At 42.8% G+C, this 18,786-nt stretch overlaps 2 protein-coding genes across 2 annotated transcripts in view; one reads left to right on the top strand and one right to left on the bottom strand.

The window, feature by feature from the left end:
• Positions 1 to 18,786, top strand: part of nagpa (N-acetylglucosamine-1-phosphodiester alpha-N-acetylglucosaminidase) — a 402,702-nt gene that overhangs the window by 98,504 nt on the left and 285,412 nt on the right. The window lies entirely within an intron of this gene.
• The window catches only part of si:dkey-22o22.2 (neural-cadherin), a 177,895-nt gene that overhangs the window by 23,477 nt on the left and 135,632 nt on the right, over positions 1 to 18,786 (bottom strand). Inside the window, exons 18-23 of the mRNA XM_050046302.1 lie at positions 16,373 to 17,002; positions 15,207 to 16,203; positions 13,101 to 13,194; positions 7,218 to 7,402; positions 6,524 to 6,759; positions 945 to 1,222 (exon numbers count right to left, since the gene is read on the bottom strand). Coding sequence (XP_049902259.1) covers positions 945 to 1,222; positions 6,524 to 6,759; positions 7,218 to 7,402; positions 13,101 to 13,194; positions 15,207 to 16,203; positions 16,373 to 17,002 — 2,420 coding nt within the window. The remainder of the gene's footprint in view (positions 1 to 944; positions 1,223 to 6,523; positions 6,760 to 7,217; positions 7,403 to 13,100; positions 13,195 to 15,206; positions 16,204 to 16,372; positions 17,003 to 18,786) is intronic.

The raw sequence follows: 18,786 nt of genomic DNA on the forward strand, positions 1-18,786 counted from the left end.
CCACACTGCCAGGATATAAAGGAGAAACTCCCTCCCAAAATTATATTTTAAATTCGATATTTTTGTCATAAAGCAATTAAATATATCATCTTTAATAACCCACTGTGTGTGTAATTTATAACTGTGGGAAACAAACTCATTTTTGGGTCATTATAGCCCCACATTCTCAAACCCAATACAAAGACTTGACCTGTGTATCCTCAGCAGCAGCTTTGACGTTGGTCACTATCTGAAACTATTTAACACCATCTCAGTTGCTGTGGCAGCCGTTTTCTTTTCACACATACCGACATTAATTCAAATGACCTGACAGACGGAGAAACAAACAGAAACCAAGTCCAGGAAACCTTGACAGAAACATTGTTAATTAAAAGTATCTGCAGTGTATCTTTGCCAGTGTTAATGGGATTTTTTGAGAGCGGAAGAAAGAGACAAGAAAGCGAAGGAGGGAGAACCATCTGTCAGATTTAGCAGCTGAGGTGCTGCATTCGATATTTAAACCATTAAAATGATGTGACAATTCAAAGTCAACTGCAGCACATGCAGCCGAAAATGAGGCTTTGGAGGGTTAGAGCACCAGGAGAAATCTCCCCTCTCTTATTAAATCTTCCAAATGTTTGACAGATTTACTAATCAGTTAACAAATGGGGAATCTCTGGCAGCTTCAGACACAGACGCTAACAGTTGAGGACTTGAATCTGCCGCAGACGACCAGCAGACTGAGGAAACAGAGCTGCTACAGTAAGAAAAGTATATGGCAATACTTTCAATGGCAGTAGTATTTATTTGTAGTCTCCACACTTCCATCTGTTTAGCTTTGCAAAGTTTTAATTGGAAGAAAAACTCCATCAGTTCATATTCAAACTTATCCTGGCAGGATTAGTGGATATTATAACACACAACAGACCAACACAGAACCTGTTACAGATTGTCCCTGCACCTACCTGTATCCCAGCGCTCCATCCTGGCAGGTGCCCCCGTTGAGGCAGGGGTTGGTGGGGTAGGCGGAGCAGGTCAGGTGGATCGCCTCTCGGCCTCGGCAGCCGCATCGTGCTGTTGATGAGGCTGATAGAGACACCAGAGAGGTGTTTCCTGTGCTGAGAGCCACCGGGGCCTGGCTGAATGAAACCTCGCTGCTGCAGCCACCAGACTGACTGCAGTCTGTGTTGGGACATTCATCAATGCCCACCTGAGAGATGGTCACACCCAACATGGCCTCCAACTGCAGGGGGTAAAATAAGGGATGATACACAGGAAGATTATGTCAAAAAGCAAAAAATAAGGTTTCTACATCAAACTAAACTAGTAGTGGACTAATTGAAAGTATAGCTAGAATAAAACTAACTCAGACAGCATGAAGCTAACCAAAATAAAGCCTGAAACTACATCTAAAAGGAAAGCATGGAATTAAAATAACATTGAAACTAATGATTTAACTTACATAGCATGACAGGACTGGAACTAAACCTGGTATAAAACGAAAACTAGCAAACAGCTAACTAATTACCCAAAACTCAAACTACCATAACCAACTGAAATTTTAAAACTGAACTAACAAAAAATAAACTAAAATCAAACCTAAAAAAGCCAATTAAAACTAAACCTAGCACTGAGACTAGCATGAAGGTAGCCAAGATGAAACATGGCATGAAACTAAAACTAGCATTTAAGACCAAACCTAAACCTGATGTTAGCATGAGGCTAATAACACTTCAGCTAGCAAGATGCTGGGACTAAACCTAGCATAATACTAAGATAAACCCACACAAAAAATACATGAAACTAAGAATAGCATTAGCATTAATCTTGAAGTGACCAAACTAACTTGAAGTTTAACTAGGATGAAACAAACTGAAACAGCATGAAGCTAACCAAACTAAAACTAGTTGGTACCACATATAAAAGGAAGCACTAAGGTAGCCAAAACTAGACATGGCATTTAAGTAAAATCAGCATAGAAGACCAAACCTAAACCTAATGTTAGCACTAGGCTAAGAAGATTAAACTAGCAAGAAACCAACTGAGGCTAAACCTAGCATAAAAACAGAATTAACACAGCTAAAAGTGTGTAGGAGTGCTACAATAAAACACACAAAAATAAACATTACAATAAAACTAAAACTAAATCTAGCAATAAACTAAAACTAACATGTAAACAATAAAAACAGGAACTAGCTGAATTGAGGGTAGATAAACATTTCTAAACCTAGCATGAAGGTAGCTAACTGACACAAAAAAAATAAAACATATATGAAAACAAAAACAGCATCAGCATAAAAGTAAGATAAATAACTGAAAGTATAATTAACACTAATGGAAACATAATAGAAACTAGCATGAGTTGTCAAACTAAACACAACAAGCTTACTGCAACAAACTAGCATGAAGCTAACTGAAACTAGCATAAACTCTACAGGCCACAGGAAACAAAACCAGTTGTCAAGGAACACTAGCGTAAGTTTTAACTTAAAGTAAAACTAGGATAAAACCTAAAGAAACTTCTGAGACCCAGCTTTTGATCGGTATGAATTTTAAATGTCTCGTGATAATTAGGACACGATAAGTTAGGGCACAATCTAAGCATTGTGTCTGAAAAGTAAATAGTTTTTGAAAAACATGATGTTGTCGTATGAAGAAAATGTGTTTATTTAGGTGTTATTAAGTGTGGTATAAACTATAAAACAGTTTATTTCAATGCCTGAACATTATTGTGCAAAACGCAATAGTGCAACATTTGTTCAATGTTTTGAAACTCTATGGGTTAGGGGTTTATTGTTCAAGTCTAAAACTGTTTTCAGTGCCTGAACATGGCCGAGCAAAAAGAAAATTGCAAATAACTCAACAAATCTAAAAGTCTTGTGATTTGTTTATTTCGTGACTCTGAATCAATTGTCCTTGCTCCTTACCCCATTAATAAATGTCCTTTCTGTCCGTAGGAAAAGTCTGTCACACCTGATTGGCCTGTGTGAAATGCTGCAATAATACTACAATAAAGTCCTAATGTCCTTAAACAAATACGTCTTGATTAACAGCATTTTAGCTTTTTTTAAAAAAAAAAAACTTTTTTAAAATTTTATTTATTTATTTATTTAACAGGAACAATGCACAGCTACTTAGCTGCACCAGAGTTAGCTATAAGCTAATTTTCATCTGTAGTCCCTGGGCAGGAAACAGAGAATTATTTCTCTGCTAAAAGACACTACTGTATATATATAAAAAACACACTTGTTTAGCTTGATACTGTTGCTAAAATTGGTCAAATGTGTGTGCCATATCAAACTACAAAAATGATCTAGGATAAATAAACAAGTTTCAGCCATAACATTTCACCGGTTTTGAACCTTATCCACTTTTGTGTCTGAATCGGCTGTGGACTGACTTGACAAAGATGGCCGCCATTTTGTTTTTACATGGATTAGTGTATTGTGCTTCTGCGACCTCTAGCACATAAACGTGTCCATGAACGAGGACAACAGGTCTAAGTTGCGAAGAATAAAGTATCAGGTAGTAAACTCAAAATGTAATATATGAGTACGCAGGGTGGCAGGAGGTTAAACTAAATAAATGTTAAACAGAAACTAAAACGAGGATTAAACTAAAAGAAGCATGAAGCTAATTAACCACTGGGAGAACAGACTAATTGAAACTAGCAGAAGAGACACGAACATAAAGCTACAATTAAAACTGAATCTGGGGTGAAGAATATAAACAAAAAGTAAAATAAGTAAAACTAAAACAAACAAACTATTATTGAAGTTGTGATCTGTGTTTGAACGTAATAGAGACTGACAGCAGCTCTTTTTGATCTTGTGTCTACCTGCATCAGTGATATCTGCATTTACTCTGTTCCCCTTAATGTTATTTATGCACTTTGGTGTTTCTCTGTCATTTCCCCCCGTGTTAAGGTTTTGCTGTCATTCGCTCTCTGTTGCCAAATTCACCCGTTTCCCTGCTTGTCATCTTGATTCTTTTCCCTCGTTTTGTCTTTATGGGTGAGAGGTTTTCATCAGAGTCCCTCAGGGTTTCCTGTCTCTCTCCAACTGTGTGCATTTCTTTTTTTGGAGTTTAGTTATTCAGCTGACACTCTTATCCACAGTGACTTACACTCCCCAGGCAGGTCTTCAGTTTTTGGGCTCCGGAGCCGGTTTCAGTTTCATCTTATTTTGTATTTATCTGACATTCTTGTTCTAAATCAGCCAAGATACTTTTCCTTTTAACCTGAGATAATTAAAGATGCGCCTTTCTTCTGCAGCATTTGATGTTCAAGTTATTTTTAATCATACTGTGTGCTTTGTTCTGGTACTCATACTTTGTATTGTTGTGATTGTCTTTTTATGGGGTTTGATTGTTTTTTAAATAAGCTGCATCACAGAATGAGCTGGACTGAATCTGTCCCCAGTAGTCCAGTCAATCTGACTCAAAATGGGCCCAAACTGGGAGAAATTGCAACTAGTTTTTCTTGGTTCTAATACCCTCCTGCATCATATATTAAAGTTTACCTCCATGGATTTCGTGGATTTATTTTTTCAAGGTCAAAAGCAAAGTTTCAAAATTTTACAGTTACATGGTGAAATGATGGTAACATTGGAGCGTCTATGTGCACCGATCCAACTTATTTGGTGTCTTCCCAGGTAGCTGTTAGCATTAGCAACAAACTGAAAGAGGAACAGCAGCTGAAAATGTTCAATTGGGAAAAAAAAAGTAAGGTCCAGGAGCTCCTCATCCTCCGAGCAGAGGACGAGATCAGCCACCATATAACAGGGACGCTAAATGATTGTTATTGACATATTAATGCCATTGTTATTGTTTATAAAGCGCTGCTGATGCGTATGTCTTGCGTGTCACACCCATCACGCCTTTCTTACTTTAGAGATACTGGCATGCTGTCCAAAATCAAGCTCTGTGGAAAAATGCAAAGGTGGTGTAAAGATGGGACCTCATTGTGGCTCTAGAGAGCGATCACTGTGTAAAATCGGCTACTAAATAAAGCAGCTTTACGTTACAAATCAGTGTTTCTCCTACACTGCTTTGCATGTCGCAGACGGCCTGATCACCCAGTTCCTGCAAATGTGCGGCCACCTTTTTCTCTGATAACTTTATGTGTGCGCACTTAATTTCTGATCCAGATATTCAGGAGGTTTTTAACCAGAGCTGAATCATCCTCAGAGGTCTCTGCCTGGTGAACACACTGAACGTAGTTTCACATTAAAAAAAAAAAAATCAATGTTTTTCTGACGCTCTCGTCGAAGAGGGGCTTCTAACTATGGTGGCTGATGCATTAATGGCTCATTCTAGAGCCAGTGTTTAGTTTGTCCATTCTGTGATCCTGTAGAAACATGGCGATCCATAGATGAGGACCAGCATTCTTCTTTTACTCATCTGTATACTTATTTATGCTTTTGTCTCCTCCCTTTTATTATTCCTTCTGCAGTTCTGTGCTTATTTAAAACAGTTTTTTTTATCATAGTTCACATATTTAAACATTACTGTCGCTCAGTGGTTTGTGTGTAAGTGTGCATATGTGTGTTTAACATGTGCATTTTCATGCTTCATTGACTGTCATCACCTTCCTGTTTCTTACAGAGCTGACCTCAGGTCAGCAGCTGCTCTCGTGCTTTTAATGGATCTGAAATATTCATCTACATGTATACAGTGAGCGGATCATTCGAGCAGCTGTTTGCTGGGGTGACGTGTTTCAATGTATTTCACATTTGAATGTTTAACCCTGTATTTAACCTCACTTTGTGTGAAACGGAGCATTCAGTGGTTTACAGTAAGTGTCTGTAAGTGCCGTCTGAATGTATGTATGAATGTATGAATGTGATGTTTAATTGATGTGTAATTAATGCATCAGTCAGTTCACCTCCTCTCTGCTGTAATAATCCACTCTCAGCTGTATCTTAGATTTTGCACTTGTATTGATCTCTGTATTCAAAAGATTTTTTTCTGGTGTTTGGTTTAAACCAGCAAACTAACTCAACGACATGGCCAAACACAAGTATGACCCTGAATGTATGAAATTGTGTGGACCTTGAACTAATGACTACAGAGACATCTGGAATCCGTGGCTGGACCAGTTGGGAACCACTGGTTTACACTGAGTATAAAGATGGACGACGCGTCTCCTCCCACTGTACAAGAATGAAGCCAAAACATCCCTGACACCGCTGCTAACATCAGAGTCTTCACAGTACAGGGATCGGTAAGTGGAGCCACAGTATGGAGTCCCCACTCATACCCCTTCACAAGCAGCACCGATTGACAATGACATCACATCCCCCTTTTTATAGCATCAAAAACTAATCAGAACCAAATTTATCAGACAATCACTTGAACAAACATCAGCGTGATAACAACTACCTAAAATGACAGAAACCATCTTTGGGAAAAATGTATTTGACCTGTACGTGGAGATTTTAGTTTGGCCCATGTCCCATCCTGCACTTTAAACCCTGAAGTCATTAAAGAAACCCCGCAGTGCCAGGATGTTGAAAATCATTTCAGTGCTTAGCTCTGTCCTCACCTTGGCTTTGTTTGCGGCCACGTAACCGTGCAGCTTCTCCGCCTTGTAGTACGGCGAGCCGTGAGCAGAAAACCACACGTTGAGCGCCCTCTCCTCCCGCTGGCCGGCGTCACCCGCAGAGAAGATCTGGACATTTTCTGGCAAAGTCTGCAGGAGTTCGGCCAATATGTGACTCAGCCGTGAGTATCGACTCTCCTCACCTCCACTGCTGCTGAAAAACTCCTCCACCGTCAGGTCTGGAAGAAGAGACGGAGGGTTAACGGATTCAATTAGTGACTTTATAAACATTCAGGGGAATCATCAGCGGGATGGGTAATGTTCTAAAACTATAAATGAAATAGTGAATATATAAGAAAGAAAGAAAGAAAGAAAGGGTGGAGGAGAGAACAAAAAAAGTAAAAAAGTTCTAAAAAGAGGAGCGCAGGAAACAGGAGAAGGGAAGACGAGACAAGAGAAGACAGAAGAAGAACACAGTCATTTCCCATCATGCATCTCTGTCTGTTGGTGCTGATGGAGCCTGAGGGAGCTGACAGCCCTGAGACCAGGACCCACGGCACTCTGGGATATGCAGCATCACACTCCTGTCAACAGTTACCACGGTAACCACTGGGTGCGTGTTCATGTGTTTGACGTGTCAGAGAGTCGAGACGTGATCAGGCAAATTCCAAAACTTCAAAAAACCTGTGGGACTCACTGTTCATGCGAATGGAGGCGGCATTTTTCAGGGCGTCCTGCTGCAGTTCTCTGACTTCCACCTGAGCCGTGGAGGTGACGTCGGGCCAGATGTGGTCCGACACGCGCACCTGCAGGTGGTACGAGCCTGGAGGAGCCCCCTCCTTGATAGTGAGCTGACCTGAGCTCTGGTTCAGACTGAACAACCTGAGAGACACAGAGAGACAGACAGAGAGGAGCTTTAAATGCTTTACACATACATTACATTTGCGCGTTGGAACTTTTCAACAACACTGTGGTTAAGTGTAGTTAAGTTTAGGCACAACAACCACTTAGTTATAGTTAGAAAAAGATCATGTTTGGGTTTTAATACCCTGCTCTGGGGGCACAATCTCCACTGGAAAAGCAGCGGTGTCTCTGTAAAAAACAACCATTTCTCGTGCCATTATCCTGGCAGGAAACACAGTAACAGGTTCCTAAAAAACACCCATGTTTGGGGGCTGAAAAGCTGATGGAAAACAGCAACAGGTCCTTGAAGATAAAAAGCCACAGGTCCCTGAAAACCCCCTATATTAGGGGGCTAAAAGGCCCCTGAAAAACAGCAACTTATCCCACAAAAATACCCACATTTGTGGATTGAAAAGCTGCTGTAAAAGGAACAATAAGCCATGGAGGAAGGATACTTCCTGGTCACAAAAACTGAACTCAGATTTGGATCACTCCACTGCCAACTTAATCCCCCATTGTGCATTACTGCAGACCACAGATACGTTGGAAGTTTTCAGCAACACTGTAGTTAATGTAGTGAGGTTTGGGCACAACAACCACTTGGTTAGGGTTAGAATATGGTCATGCTTTGGGTTAAAATACCCTGCTCTGGGGGCACAATCTCCACTAGCAGTGTCTCAAGCACTTGTCGTGCCACCATCCTGGCAGGAAACACAGCAACAGGTCCCTAAAAACCACCCACGCTTGGGAGCTGAAAAGCTACAGGTCCCCGAGAAAATCCCATGTTTGAAAAGCAGGGTCTGAAAAGCCACTGGAAAACATCACCATATCCCGAAAAACACCCACGCTTGGGGGCTGAAAAGCTACAAGACAGCAGCAACGAGTCCTCGTAGGTAAACAGCCATGGGTTCCTGAAAAACACTCATGTTTGGAGGCTGTAAAGCTGCTGGAAAACAGCAATAGTTCCCTACAGGTAAATAGCAACTAGGGCTGTCCCGAATACCATTTTTTAACATTCGGACCTTCGGCAGAATTTATAACGAATATTCAAATATTCGACCGGATCTTTGCTCTCAAACCACAAAATAATGTGATGGCGCAACAGTCTCCTTCAGTACATTATTCTATGCTTTCTTTTGATTTTCACATTGGCTAGTCATCCTGTTTAATTTGTCTTCTGATTAAATCGGAACCGTTGAAACAAGTTGTAGGAAGCCTCTGCAAGTAATTGGTTGCTGGCAGACACTCTGTGCTGCAATAAAATGGTTAATCAGCAGTGCCGTGCACTGTAGAGCCGATGCGCTGCTTCATATTTAATTCAAAAGATAACGAAAAAACAGCTGCAAGTTAGAGGGAATAGTGATAAAGTGGTAAAACTTGGCATTGATCCACAGCCTCAGACGGATGCGCTCAAGCGTGCCATGCGCACAAGCTCCGTTGGTAGGATACTATATTTTCACATTTTTAACAATGCAATTTAAAAGTTTTGATTTCTATTGATAACCTACATTTACCGACAACAAAAAGACTACATTTAGCACCAAAAAAATATGTTAAAAAAAAAAAAAAAAAGTAAATACAAAAACGAATATCGAATACCAAATTTTCATAACGAATACCTACCCATAGAAACGAATATTCGAATATCCGAATATTTGGGTACAGCCCTAATAGCAACAGGCCTCTGAAAAACCCTGTATTAGGGGGCTAAAAGGCCGCTGGAAAACAGCAACGGGTCCCAACAAAATCATTCTGTATTAAGCACAGTCAAACTCTTTGAGCAATGGATTACATTTCTCATTTTCAATCACAATGAAGTAAAAAAGACGATAGGATTTGAATAGAAAAGCCACGTCTACATGTAAAGATGGTGCGTTCATTTTGTACTCAGAGGTCGGAAATTCCAGTTCCCAGTCGGAAGTTTAAACTCGAACACACCCTGAGATCGGATTTCCAACTCAGAAACTCGGAGCAACCGCATCAACCCCGACTTACGAATTCAAGATGGCTGCCGGTCACATACATAGTGAGTAAACACTCTGCTAAAGTACTGATTATAGCAATTTTATCTTATTTGTTTCACATTAGGTCAGCCTCATCTGCGGCGTTCATCAGTTGGAGTGCACGATGGTTTTGAAGCTGTCTATACTCTTTCATCAGTTGGAGTGCACGATGGTTTTGAAGCTGTCTATACTCTACAAGTGCAAGGGCAACAAAGGCTTTCTTGCGGGTGTCCATGTTTTTTTCCGACTTGTACACCGTTGTCAACTAGAATGCAAAAACTGTTGTCAACTCGGAGGTGACGTCATTCCCACTTCCGACTTCCGACCTCCGAGTACAAAACGAACGCAGCAAGAGTCACAAACAAAGACGGTTTCATCAAGCAGGCGAGTCTAAAATAAATTTCCTCAGCCTTATTCACACAATACTGATTCTATTCAGGGAGATGAAATATTATATCTGTACAGAGTTTCTGTGGTTTGCAAAATATCAAATTCAGATTTGGGATCATTTGGGAAAGCAAAATTAATTGGTAGAAACATCAATATCTAATCGGCAGCAGCTCGTCCTGTCTGGAAACACCTCGAGGAGTGAAATGAAGTCTGGCCTGATGCTCTTATTCATCTTTTCTCCAAGTCTTTCTCAGATGGGATTCGTCAGATCAAACTCTGAGCAGATGGAGGTCAGTGGCTGAACATGGATCCACGGGGGGAGGGGTTCTTGATCTGGAAAACTTTGGCGCTCTCTGCTCTGCTGCACAGGAGGGTCGATCCCAGACGATGTGGCCCGGGTCCAAACCTGGTTCTGAATCTGTGCCATCAGGCTCATGTAACTGTTTAACCTCTCTGCACTGCGGCGACCTTCAGAGCTCAGAACCAGACGGATTAATTAACCGAGACTGAACTGAAGCCAAAATGCATCCGGCATCGAACCTGTGCCGCCGCCACTGCTGCTGCAGGGGAGGCTGTTACGTACCTTCTCCTGGATTTATGTCACGCTTTAACCCTGCAACACTTCGCTGACAGGGAACAAATGAGGAGATATAAAGTGCAAATCAATTCCAAACAAATGAGTGTCTGCTGAGGCAGGAGGCTGATATCTGCTCTTTATATGCAACACGCTGTTTGTGACATGTTGTTATTGGCCCGCTGGGGCTGATTCACCTCACCTGATCACTGAGCTCTTTCTTATTTTTCCTCTAGTTTGTATCATTTCTACATGTAAATAACATGCAACCTAAACCTGATCCATACTGCGAACAAATTGCCATCTGCCGCCTGGAGTGACGAGGAGCGGCGGTTCAGGATGGTAATTCTCCGGCGGTTCCTTTGTTCTCGTCCGCTTCTTGTCGTCTCTTGTCGTCCCTCCTTATAGGCATCTCGTTAGAAGAGAAGGTGGCAGGGAGCGCAATCAGGCTCTCCTTTCAACACGTCCGCATGAAGCCTCGCCTCATCAAACAAAACGAGTGCGCCCTCGCCGTGCTTCACTGGGAATTTTCAATACCGCTGGTTATGAAGTATTAATAGCACTGTTCCTGACAAGTCAGATCCCCTTCTCTATCTCTCTCTCCTCCCTGTCCTCTGCCCTTTCATTCTCTTTCACTCTTTCTTTGTTTCTCCCTTCAAACTGCCTGTTTCTCTGTCCCAGTTTTCCTCTCTCCTCTTTGTCGCACCGCACCTTTGTACTGTCTCTTCCTCTCTATTTTAAATCTGTCAGCTCCTGTGCCGCTCTTTTATTTCCTCCCTTTTGTCTTTATGCATCTCTTGCTGCGTGTCACATGAGAGGGGACACTTTAAGAGGGAATCTTTCTCTACTTTAGCTCCAACACATCCTGAAACAGCTTTACATCTGCCATTCTCTGGATGCTTTCATCCAAAACTACTCACAGTGTGACGAACAGGAGTGTGTACATTTAGAGTGGAGATGGTCCAAATGGCAGCAGCTAAACTCCGCAGGGATTAAACCCGCCTGCTGACACTTATTTACCTGCTGATTTTATTTGTTTCATTTCAATCTACCTGATGACTCAAAAGATAGCATTTGTGATTTAGTGTTGTGACCTCTTAATATTTTGCTCATTGTAACATGTTGCATTCCTTACAGGCCCACAGCAATGTGCTCTCAAGTTCATTTACTAGAAATCATGCATTCAATCAGCATTTTTGAATGTGTTCCTCCCACTGTCAGAGGCACCGCACTCGCTGCTACATTATATCACAACAGAAAGTTGAAACCAACAACTGTCTGGAACCATAAAAAATGCATCCTGGTCTCTAGGTCTGTCACAATAACTACTTTTGTTGGATGATATATTGTCCCAGAAATAATTCTGATAAACAATATCATTGCAATTTTCTTTTTTTAAAAAAAGATTTTTGACGGGGGAAGAGAGGGGGGGATGATGTGCAGCAGGTGGCTGCAAGCTGGGATTGAGCCCACGGCTGCTGTGACAAGAACATCGCCTTCATTTATGGGACGCCAGCTCTACCCACTAATGTAATGATCTGTACTTCTGCGTTGAATCGACACTGTACCTACGTAGAGCCTACGTCGTAACCTACGCTGTAGCCTGACGTGCACCTGCCCAGAAATGTATCACATGGGACTTCAAATGTTATTTTGTGAGGCTTTATTGTCTTCACAATTTATTGTTTCTTATCTGTGAAATAAAAGTAAACAAAAGCTTAATTTCCACTGAGGGAAATGGTTTCAGAGGTCTGTGTCGCTGTGACATGTAGTTACATTTCTAATGAGATGCACGTCAAGCTACAGTGTGGGCTACAGTGTGGCGTACGTTATACTTCTATGCAGAGGCTACGCCATAGAGGCTAGACGTATAAATACTGCTTAACAGACAAGCTTAGCGAAGCTCCAAGAACACCGCAGTTACCTCCATAATGTGGTCAATGTGCTGTAGTTGGTTCCCGGAGGTGAACAGCCTGGGAGCAAGGCTGATGGATTTATGGAGTGTAGGATGAAGTTGTTGGAGGGTAAAGCTCGAAACATGTAACTTTCTGACTTGTATCCTGGAAAGCTAACGACTACCAGGACTGTGTGTCTTCTACTCCAGAAGTGCAGCTGCAGGCTACCAGCATGCTACACTGTGTTGTTTCTGGAGTGTTGTTTCATTTTCCTTCGAAATAGAGAATCACTGCGCCCAAGTTTTTTTAACGTGTTGGAAAACCCAGCTGTTCATTCTGGCATCATGTTAGCTAAAATTTTGTTGACACTCTTATGTAAACTAACACACATGTGGTGATCGAGGTCATGTCCACATATCCTATGATAAGTCAATGAGGTAATTATCTTTACAGGCCCATCACTCTCTAAAACAGTCAAGTTTTCCATGAGACAAAATAAATAATTTCTACTCGTGCTACCTAACGAACAGCCAGCTGAAAGTCTTTACCAGTATTTGTCAGCACTCCTGCCTCTCTCTAATCCTCTTTGGATTCTCTTTATACGCCTCTACATCTTCTTGCATTGTTATCGCTTCCATTTCTTTCCACCTCTTTTTTTCTTTGCAATGCGGCCTCTCTACTTATTACCATGTGGCCTTGCTCTCCTTCAACACACACATGCATGCCTAACTACTAATTTTCCATCTCTACTTTCACCTTCATCACTCTCTGTCTGCGTGTCACCTCAGAGTTTTCACCACATGAGATCAAAGTACCTGGATGGTTTGCCTTCGAACCGGTACACCTTCTCACTCCAGTCATCAAGGTCGGGGGATTGAACTTGTCCGAGCACCGTCGTCGGGAGAATACCTGTCAGGAGGAGGGAAGTGAAAGACACACAGAAAAGTCAAAAACTGCATTGGCTTTGAAAGGAATTAGTTTTGAGTGCAGAGGATCCCTGTGGTACAACTAACATATTAAGAGTGAAGGAAAGAAAGTGGAGATAAGGTGGCGGGCGACGCCTCCTCGGCACGCACGGCCATGCTTTGACAACACAGCAGGAAGATGTGCACACATTAGAATTGCTCGCACAGTGTTTTCCCCCCTCTCCCAAAAAAAGCTGAACGCAGCGCTGTAATCTCTTTAGCTGTGAAATCAGCTGCCTTTTAAAAATGGCTCCTGTTTATGTGCTCGTCAAACCTGGGACTTAAGCTGGAGTTAATTGTTTGCTTCATGGCATGTTGTTGAGCTACGTGATGGATTCGTATTAGCGGGTTAATGTACTTTCATGTGGAAAGGCCCCGGAGAGGGAATCCACTAAAAATACATTACAGAAAACCTTAGTTTTTCCAGCAAATTACAGGAGGCTGACAGATGGTATGAAACGCTAAATAAGTGATGTGGGCTGGAGCGGGAGGCTGTGAGCAGTCGACTGTGACAAGTACAGTCTTAACAACACGAGCACAGAGCACTCAGGAGGTGGTGGGAGGGACACCGTGGGACCTGAAGGTTAGAGGAGCCCGTCTGTGACTAGAAAGACACCAGTTTGAATCCCTCAGACCAGCTGGTGAACTGGGAGGATGCATGACAAATGTTCTTTTGGCCGTCCACATCTAAGATCACGATGTCTTTGACAAAAGCAGCTTCTACAGTGGAGCAGAAAGTAGCAGGTTGTACTTTGAGGCTCTCAGGTGTGAAATGAAAAACAACAAAAAAAAAAACAGCAAGTGCACTCAGCAAAGAGTGTTCCTGGAAACATGAAGGTTAACAAGTACAAACCCCCCCCCAAAAATCTAAAAGAGCTGTTCAACAGTAGAGCTGTGAACTTCAGAAGGGAAGAAAAAGACGCCAGAAGAAAACAGTGGCATCATACGTTCCTGCAAACCACAGATAGCCAGAAGAAAACAGTGGCATCATACGTTCCTGCAAACCACAGATATGTTACATTTCTATACATATCATATCGACTTCTCTAAAGTGATGTAGTGTATGAGCTGACTTTGTCATCAGGAGGTGGAGGGGATGGTGGATGGCATGACAGCTAGGCGAGACGCCTGCCAAGTTGCCGACCAACAAACAATAATACAGGTTGTTTTTTGACGACCCTTCGCAGTGTCTCCACTGGAGTTTGTGGCACCAAATAAATGTTTCACCAACACATCACACCAATTCCCAGCAGCTTTTGAGTCGCCAAACCTGGGTGTTAATTTACCACCACATTGAGACATTTTCCAGCAGCTTTTGAGCCACTGAACCTGGGTGTTCTTTGCCAACACATCACAGTGTTTCCCAACGGTGTTTGAGCCACTGAACCTGGGTGCTGGGTACTCACTGACCTATCCCTGCTTTTCCAGCGGCTTTCATGCCACCTTATGTGGAGATTTTAAGTCAAAACATGATCTTTGTTTGGTCTGCAGATCAATTTTAAATATCAGAAACAGCATAGTGTATTGAGGATGGTGTATATTCACTGTTCACAAACCATTCATTTATGACTGCCTTCATGCTTTTTAAAGAAAAATGCCAAAATATATGCCAGATACAAAATTCGTAACTCTCCAATACTTTTGGTCATGGAAATTTGGGGCAAAACTATGGGTTCAGAGGCCAAAAAAGGTTCAGAAACTCATTTTGCATTACCCAATTCTGTACTGAGAATTATTATGACCTAATATTAGACCCAAAATATTCACAATGCAATGTCAAAAGCAATGGACCAACATCAATCAGAGCATCAATCCAGAGAAAAATACCATCATATCAGAAAATATATTGACTTATGTATTTCAAATTCCAAAATAGCTACTCGGCTCCTGCATGTTAAATATGAAGCAAAATAATCTGTCTCTATGAATCAGGCAACAAAAATCCTAAACACATACGTTCATAACTGTAGACGATGAAGTTAGTGTGTCCTGGTGAGTGAGGGTGGTCATTCCTGTCACCAATGACGACTGTCAGCGTGCTGGTGGAGCTCATTGGAGGAGAGCCGCTGTCAATCATAAGAATCGGGAGGCGGTACTCCTTCTGCCTCTCACGGTCGAAGGTCCGGAGGGCGGTGATGCCTGCGCTGCCATTACGAAAGTCCGTCAAATTGAAGTTGGTGGCGTCTGAAGTGAGCATGAGCAGCCGTATGGAGAATGGCCCGCTGTTGGGGGAGGTGTCTCGGTCGGTGGCATGGAGGAGCAGAGATGTTTCGTTCATTTGAACCGCCTGGGGAGCTGCCGTGTTCTCCCAAACGACTGGTTTATAGGAGACCTCGAACTCCGGCCCGTTATCGTTAACATCAAGTACAGTCACCATGACAATGGCAGAGCCGGTCATTGGTGGACTCCCAGCATCTGTAGCGAGGACCATGATCCTGTGCTGAGAGATTTTCTCCCTATCCAGAGAATCAGCCACGACCACCCAACCGGACTGGTCCACCAGAAACTGACTGTAGGGGTCCGACTCTTTTGAAATACTGTAAGAAAAGCGTCCGTTTTGGCCCGAGTCCAGATCCGAAGCTGTAACCTGAGCAACAATTGTCCCCACAGGTACGTCTTCGGACATGGCTGGTGACTCGTAGAACTGTGGGAAAAATACGGGGGCGTGGTCATTGGCGTCCTCCACTTGAACAAGACAGTAGGCCAGGCTGAAGAAATCAGCATCTTCAGCCTTCAGCGTCAGATTGAAAGTCCTCTCACGGGGCTTTTCAAAGTCAACCTTCTTCTTGAGTTTTATCACACCACGTCTGTTCACTTTGTCTGTCTCCACAAAGAACTTCCTGTCCTCGTCACCACCAACGATGCTGAAGGTTACCACAGCGTTCTCACCCTCATCTCCGTCTGTGGCAGAAACTACAAGAACCTCGCTGTTCACCTCCAGGTCCTCCGTCACCTGAACACCAGAGGACACCACAGAAGTACATCATGTGTCATTAATACTGTTATTATAAATGGTGACTTTATATATCGCCTTGAGTTTCTTAAATCTCTAATGTAAACTCTTTGAGTTGCCTTGTTGTTAGAATCAAACAAATGATATTGCCCCGCCATGGTGGACTCACCTGCGTGGTGTAGACCCTCTGAGTGAACACTGGTGGATGATCGTTGACATCTGAAACCATGATGGTGGCTGTCCCTGTTCCCGCTAAACCCCCTCCATCCCTGGCCTCCACCACCACCAGATACCGGTCCTCTGCCTCCCGGTCCAGGGAACGTAGAACCGTGTAGATGGTCCCTGTGCTGGCGTTGATGGAGAACAGATTGAGGTTAATCTCATTACGGACGTTCTTGATAATGCTGTAGGTCAGCATGGCGTTCTTGCCCTCATTGGGGTCGTCCAGGTCCATGGCGCGCATCTCCATGACGGAAGTGTCGGCAGGTGAATTCTCAGGCACTTGGCCAACAAAACATCCGTCCACTTCCAGTGCCGGGCAGGGGAAGAAGGGTGCATTGTCGTTGACGTCTCGGACCTCTAACAGCACATCAGCAAATCCCGTGAGTCCTGCCCCTCCCTCGTCTGTGGCGAGGACGAGGAATCTCCAGGCTGGGCGCTCTTCACGGTCTAGGCGCCGTTGGGCATAGATTCTTCCTGTGCGCTCATCAATGGTGAACTCACCGCCGGCACCCTGGCCATGGAGGGAGTAGCGCAGGGCAGTCTGGTCGGCCTCTTGGTCTGGATCTGTGGCCGACACCTGCGAGGGTTGGACAAGAAAATATCCAAAATGAGATACATTTCTGATTTCTTTTACGTCACTCCCCTCAGCCTTTCAGGCCATCTGGTAGATGTCTGCTAATTAGCATTTATAAATGTCTTTCTCTACATGTAACATGTGACTCATGTTAACGTTCTAAAATGATATTATTAAATCAGCCTTTACTTTCACAATGGCAACTTTTACCCACAGGTTAAGGCCATTTTCAGGTGATAACCCTGCAAACTCTAGGATAACCCTTGTCCGGAGCAGGCCTTAGGCTTAAGTTAGCCCACTTGGAGGAGGAGTGAGGATTGTGCCAGTGTAAATGCTTTCTTAGCCTGGGGCTAACAGATCCCTTAGCCATGGGCTAACAGCTGCCTTAGCCTGGAGCTGACAGATCCCTTAGCTATGGGCTAACAGCTCCCTTAGCTTGAAGCCAACAGCTCTGTTAGCTTGGTGCTAACAGCTCCCTCAGCCTGAAGCCAACAGCTATCTTAGCCTGGGGCCAACAGCTCTCTTAGCTTGGTGCTAACAGCTCCCTTAGAATAGAGCTAACAGCTCCCTGTGGCTAATAGCTCCCTTAGCAACATGCTTAGAGCAGTGTGAAACACCTAAATGTCAAACCTGGCCCAGGCAGCCAATCAAATCAAGCAGGTAGGCTACTGTTTTATGTGGTAGAGACAGTGTGACGGTGGCAAATGCAGAGAGATCACAGGAGATTAGTTTGTGTGTATTTTCCTGTAAGTCACATCTGATTGCCCAGTTGTGCACGCAACCTTGCTCTAAAAATGCATCATGTTGTTTTGCCCAGTGCTCTTTGCCACAGCATTTTTTGTAGCGGCAACAGCCAAGGGGATGCGAATCAGCGTAATCAGGGTCCGTAGTTTTTGTACATTTTCAGGAGCCAGGAGGTCGGCCTTCCAATGTGGCCACTCACACAAAGCTAAGGACAGTTTGGCCTTTATAGGTTGTTGGGGGACACATCGAACAAACAAACTAGATCTGAATCATTCTGAGGTCCTAATGCCCATCAGAACTGTTTAAAAGCCTGATTTAAAACACTTGTGTTCTGTAATGCCTTTAACATAATCTTAATTTTAAAAAGCTTTTCTATCCATTTATGTTTTTAGTCTATTGCTTTTGTGTTTTAAGTGCTGTTTGACTATTCTCCTTTTAAAAATGGGTAAAAAAAATATATTTAATTAGAATTACAGCACAAAACTTCAACAGGTTATTGTACTTGCTACAGAACACTGAACAGCAGTGAACAAAGTATTACAGAGTGGGTCCATTGGTGATATTAAAAGACTTTTAAACTCACAAACATGTAAAAACAATCAGCCACAAGACACCAACATCTGCTAATGAAATGGATTTCATTATACGAGTAATGAAACATGGTCGCTGACTGTCACATTTTTTTTTTTTTTTAGCAAGCTGGTCAAAGCAGCAACATTGACTTCTCTCTTCAGTTGAAATAAACATTCTCCCTCTTCACAGGAACTATTGCTTTTTGTTCTTTCTCTTTTTTTCTTATCAAAACAGTTGAATTGCTTTTTTTATTATGTACAAATGTCAAGCCCAGCAAATAGGACATGCGGCAGGGAGCTGATTGCAGCAGCTGCCCCCGCACACAGGGACCGTGCAACACAGGAATAAACATTTCTCTGTTGCTTTGTCCTGTTTGCTTAATTAACCTGCCTTCCTGCTATCTCTCTGAACGAGGGGACACCAGCTCTCACATCTGTCACCGCGACACACAATGCAATTAAAAGTTAATA

This window comes from Epinephelus moara, chromosome 6, assembly GCF_006386435.1.
Source record: "Epinephelus moara isolate mb chromosome 6, YSFRI_EMoa_1.0, whole genome shotgun sequence".
NCBI classification, from domain to species: Eukaryota; Metazoa; Chordata; class Actinopteri; order Perciformes; family Serranidae; genus Epinephelus; species Epinephelus moara.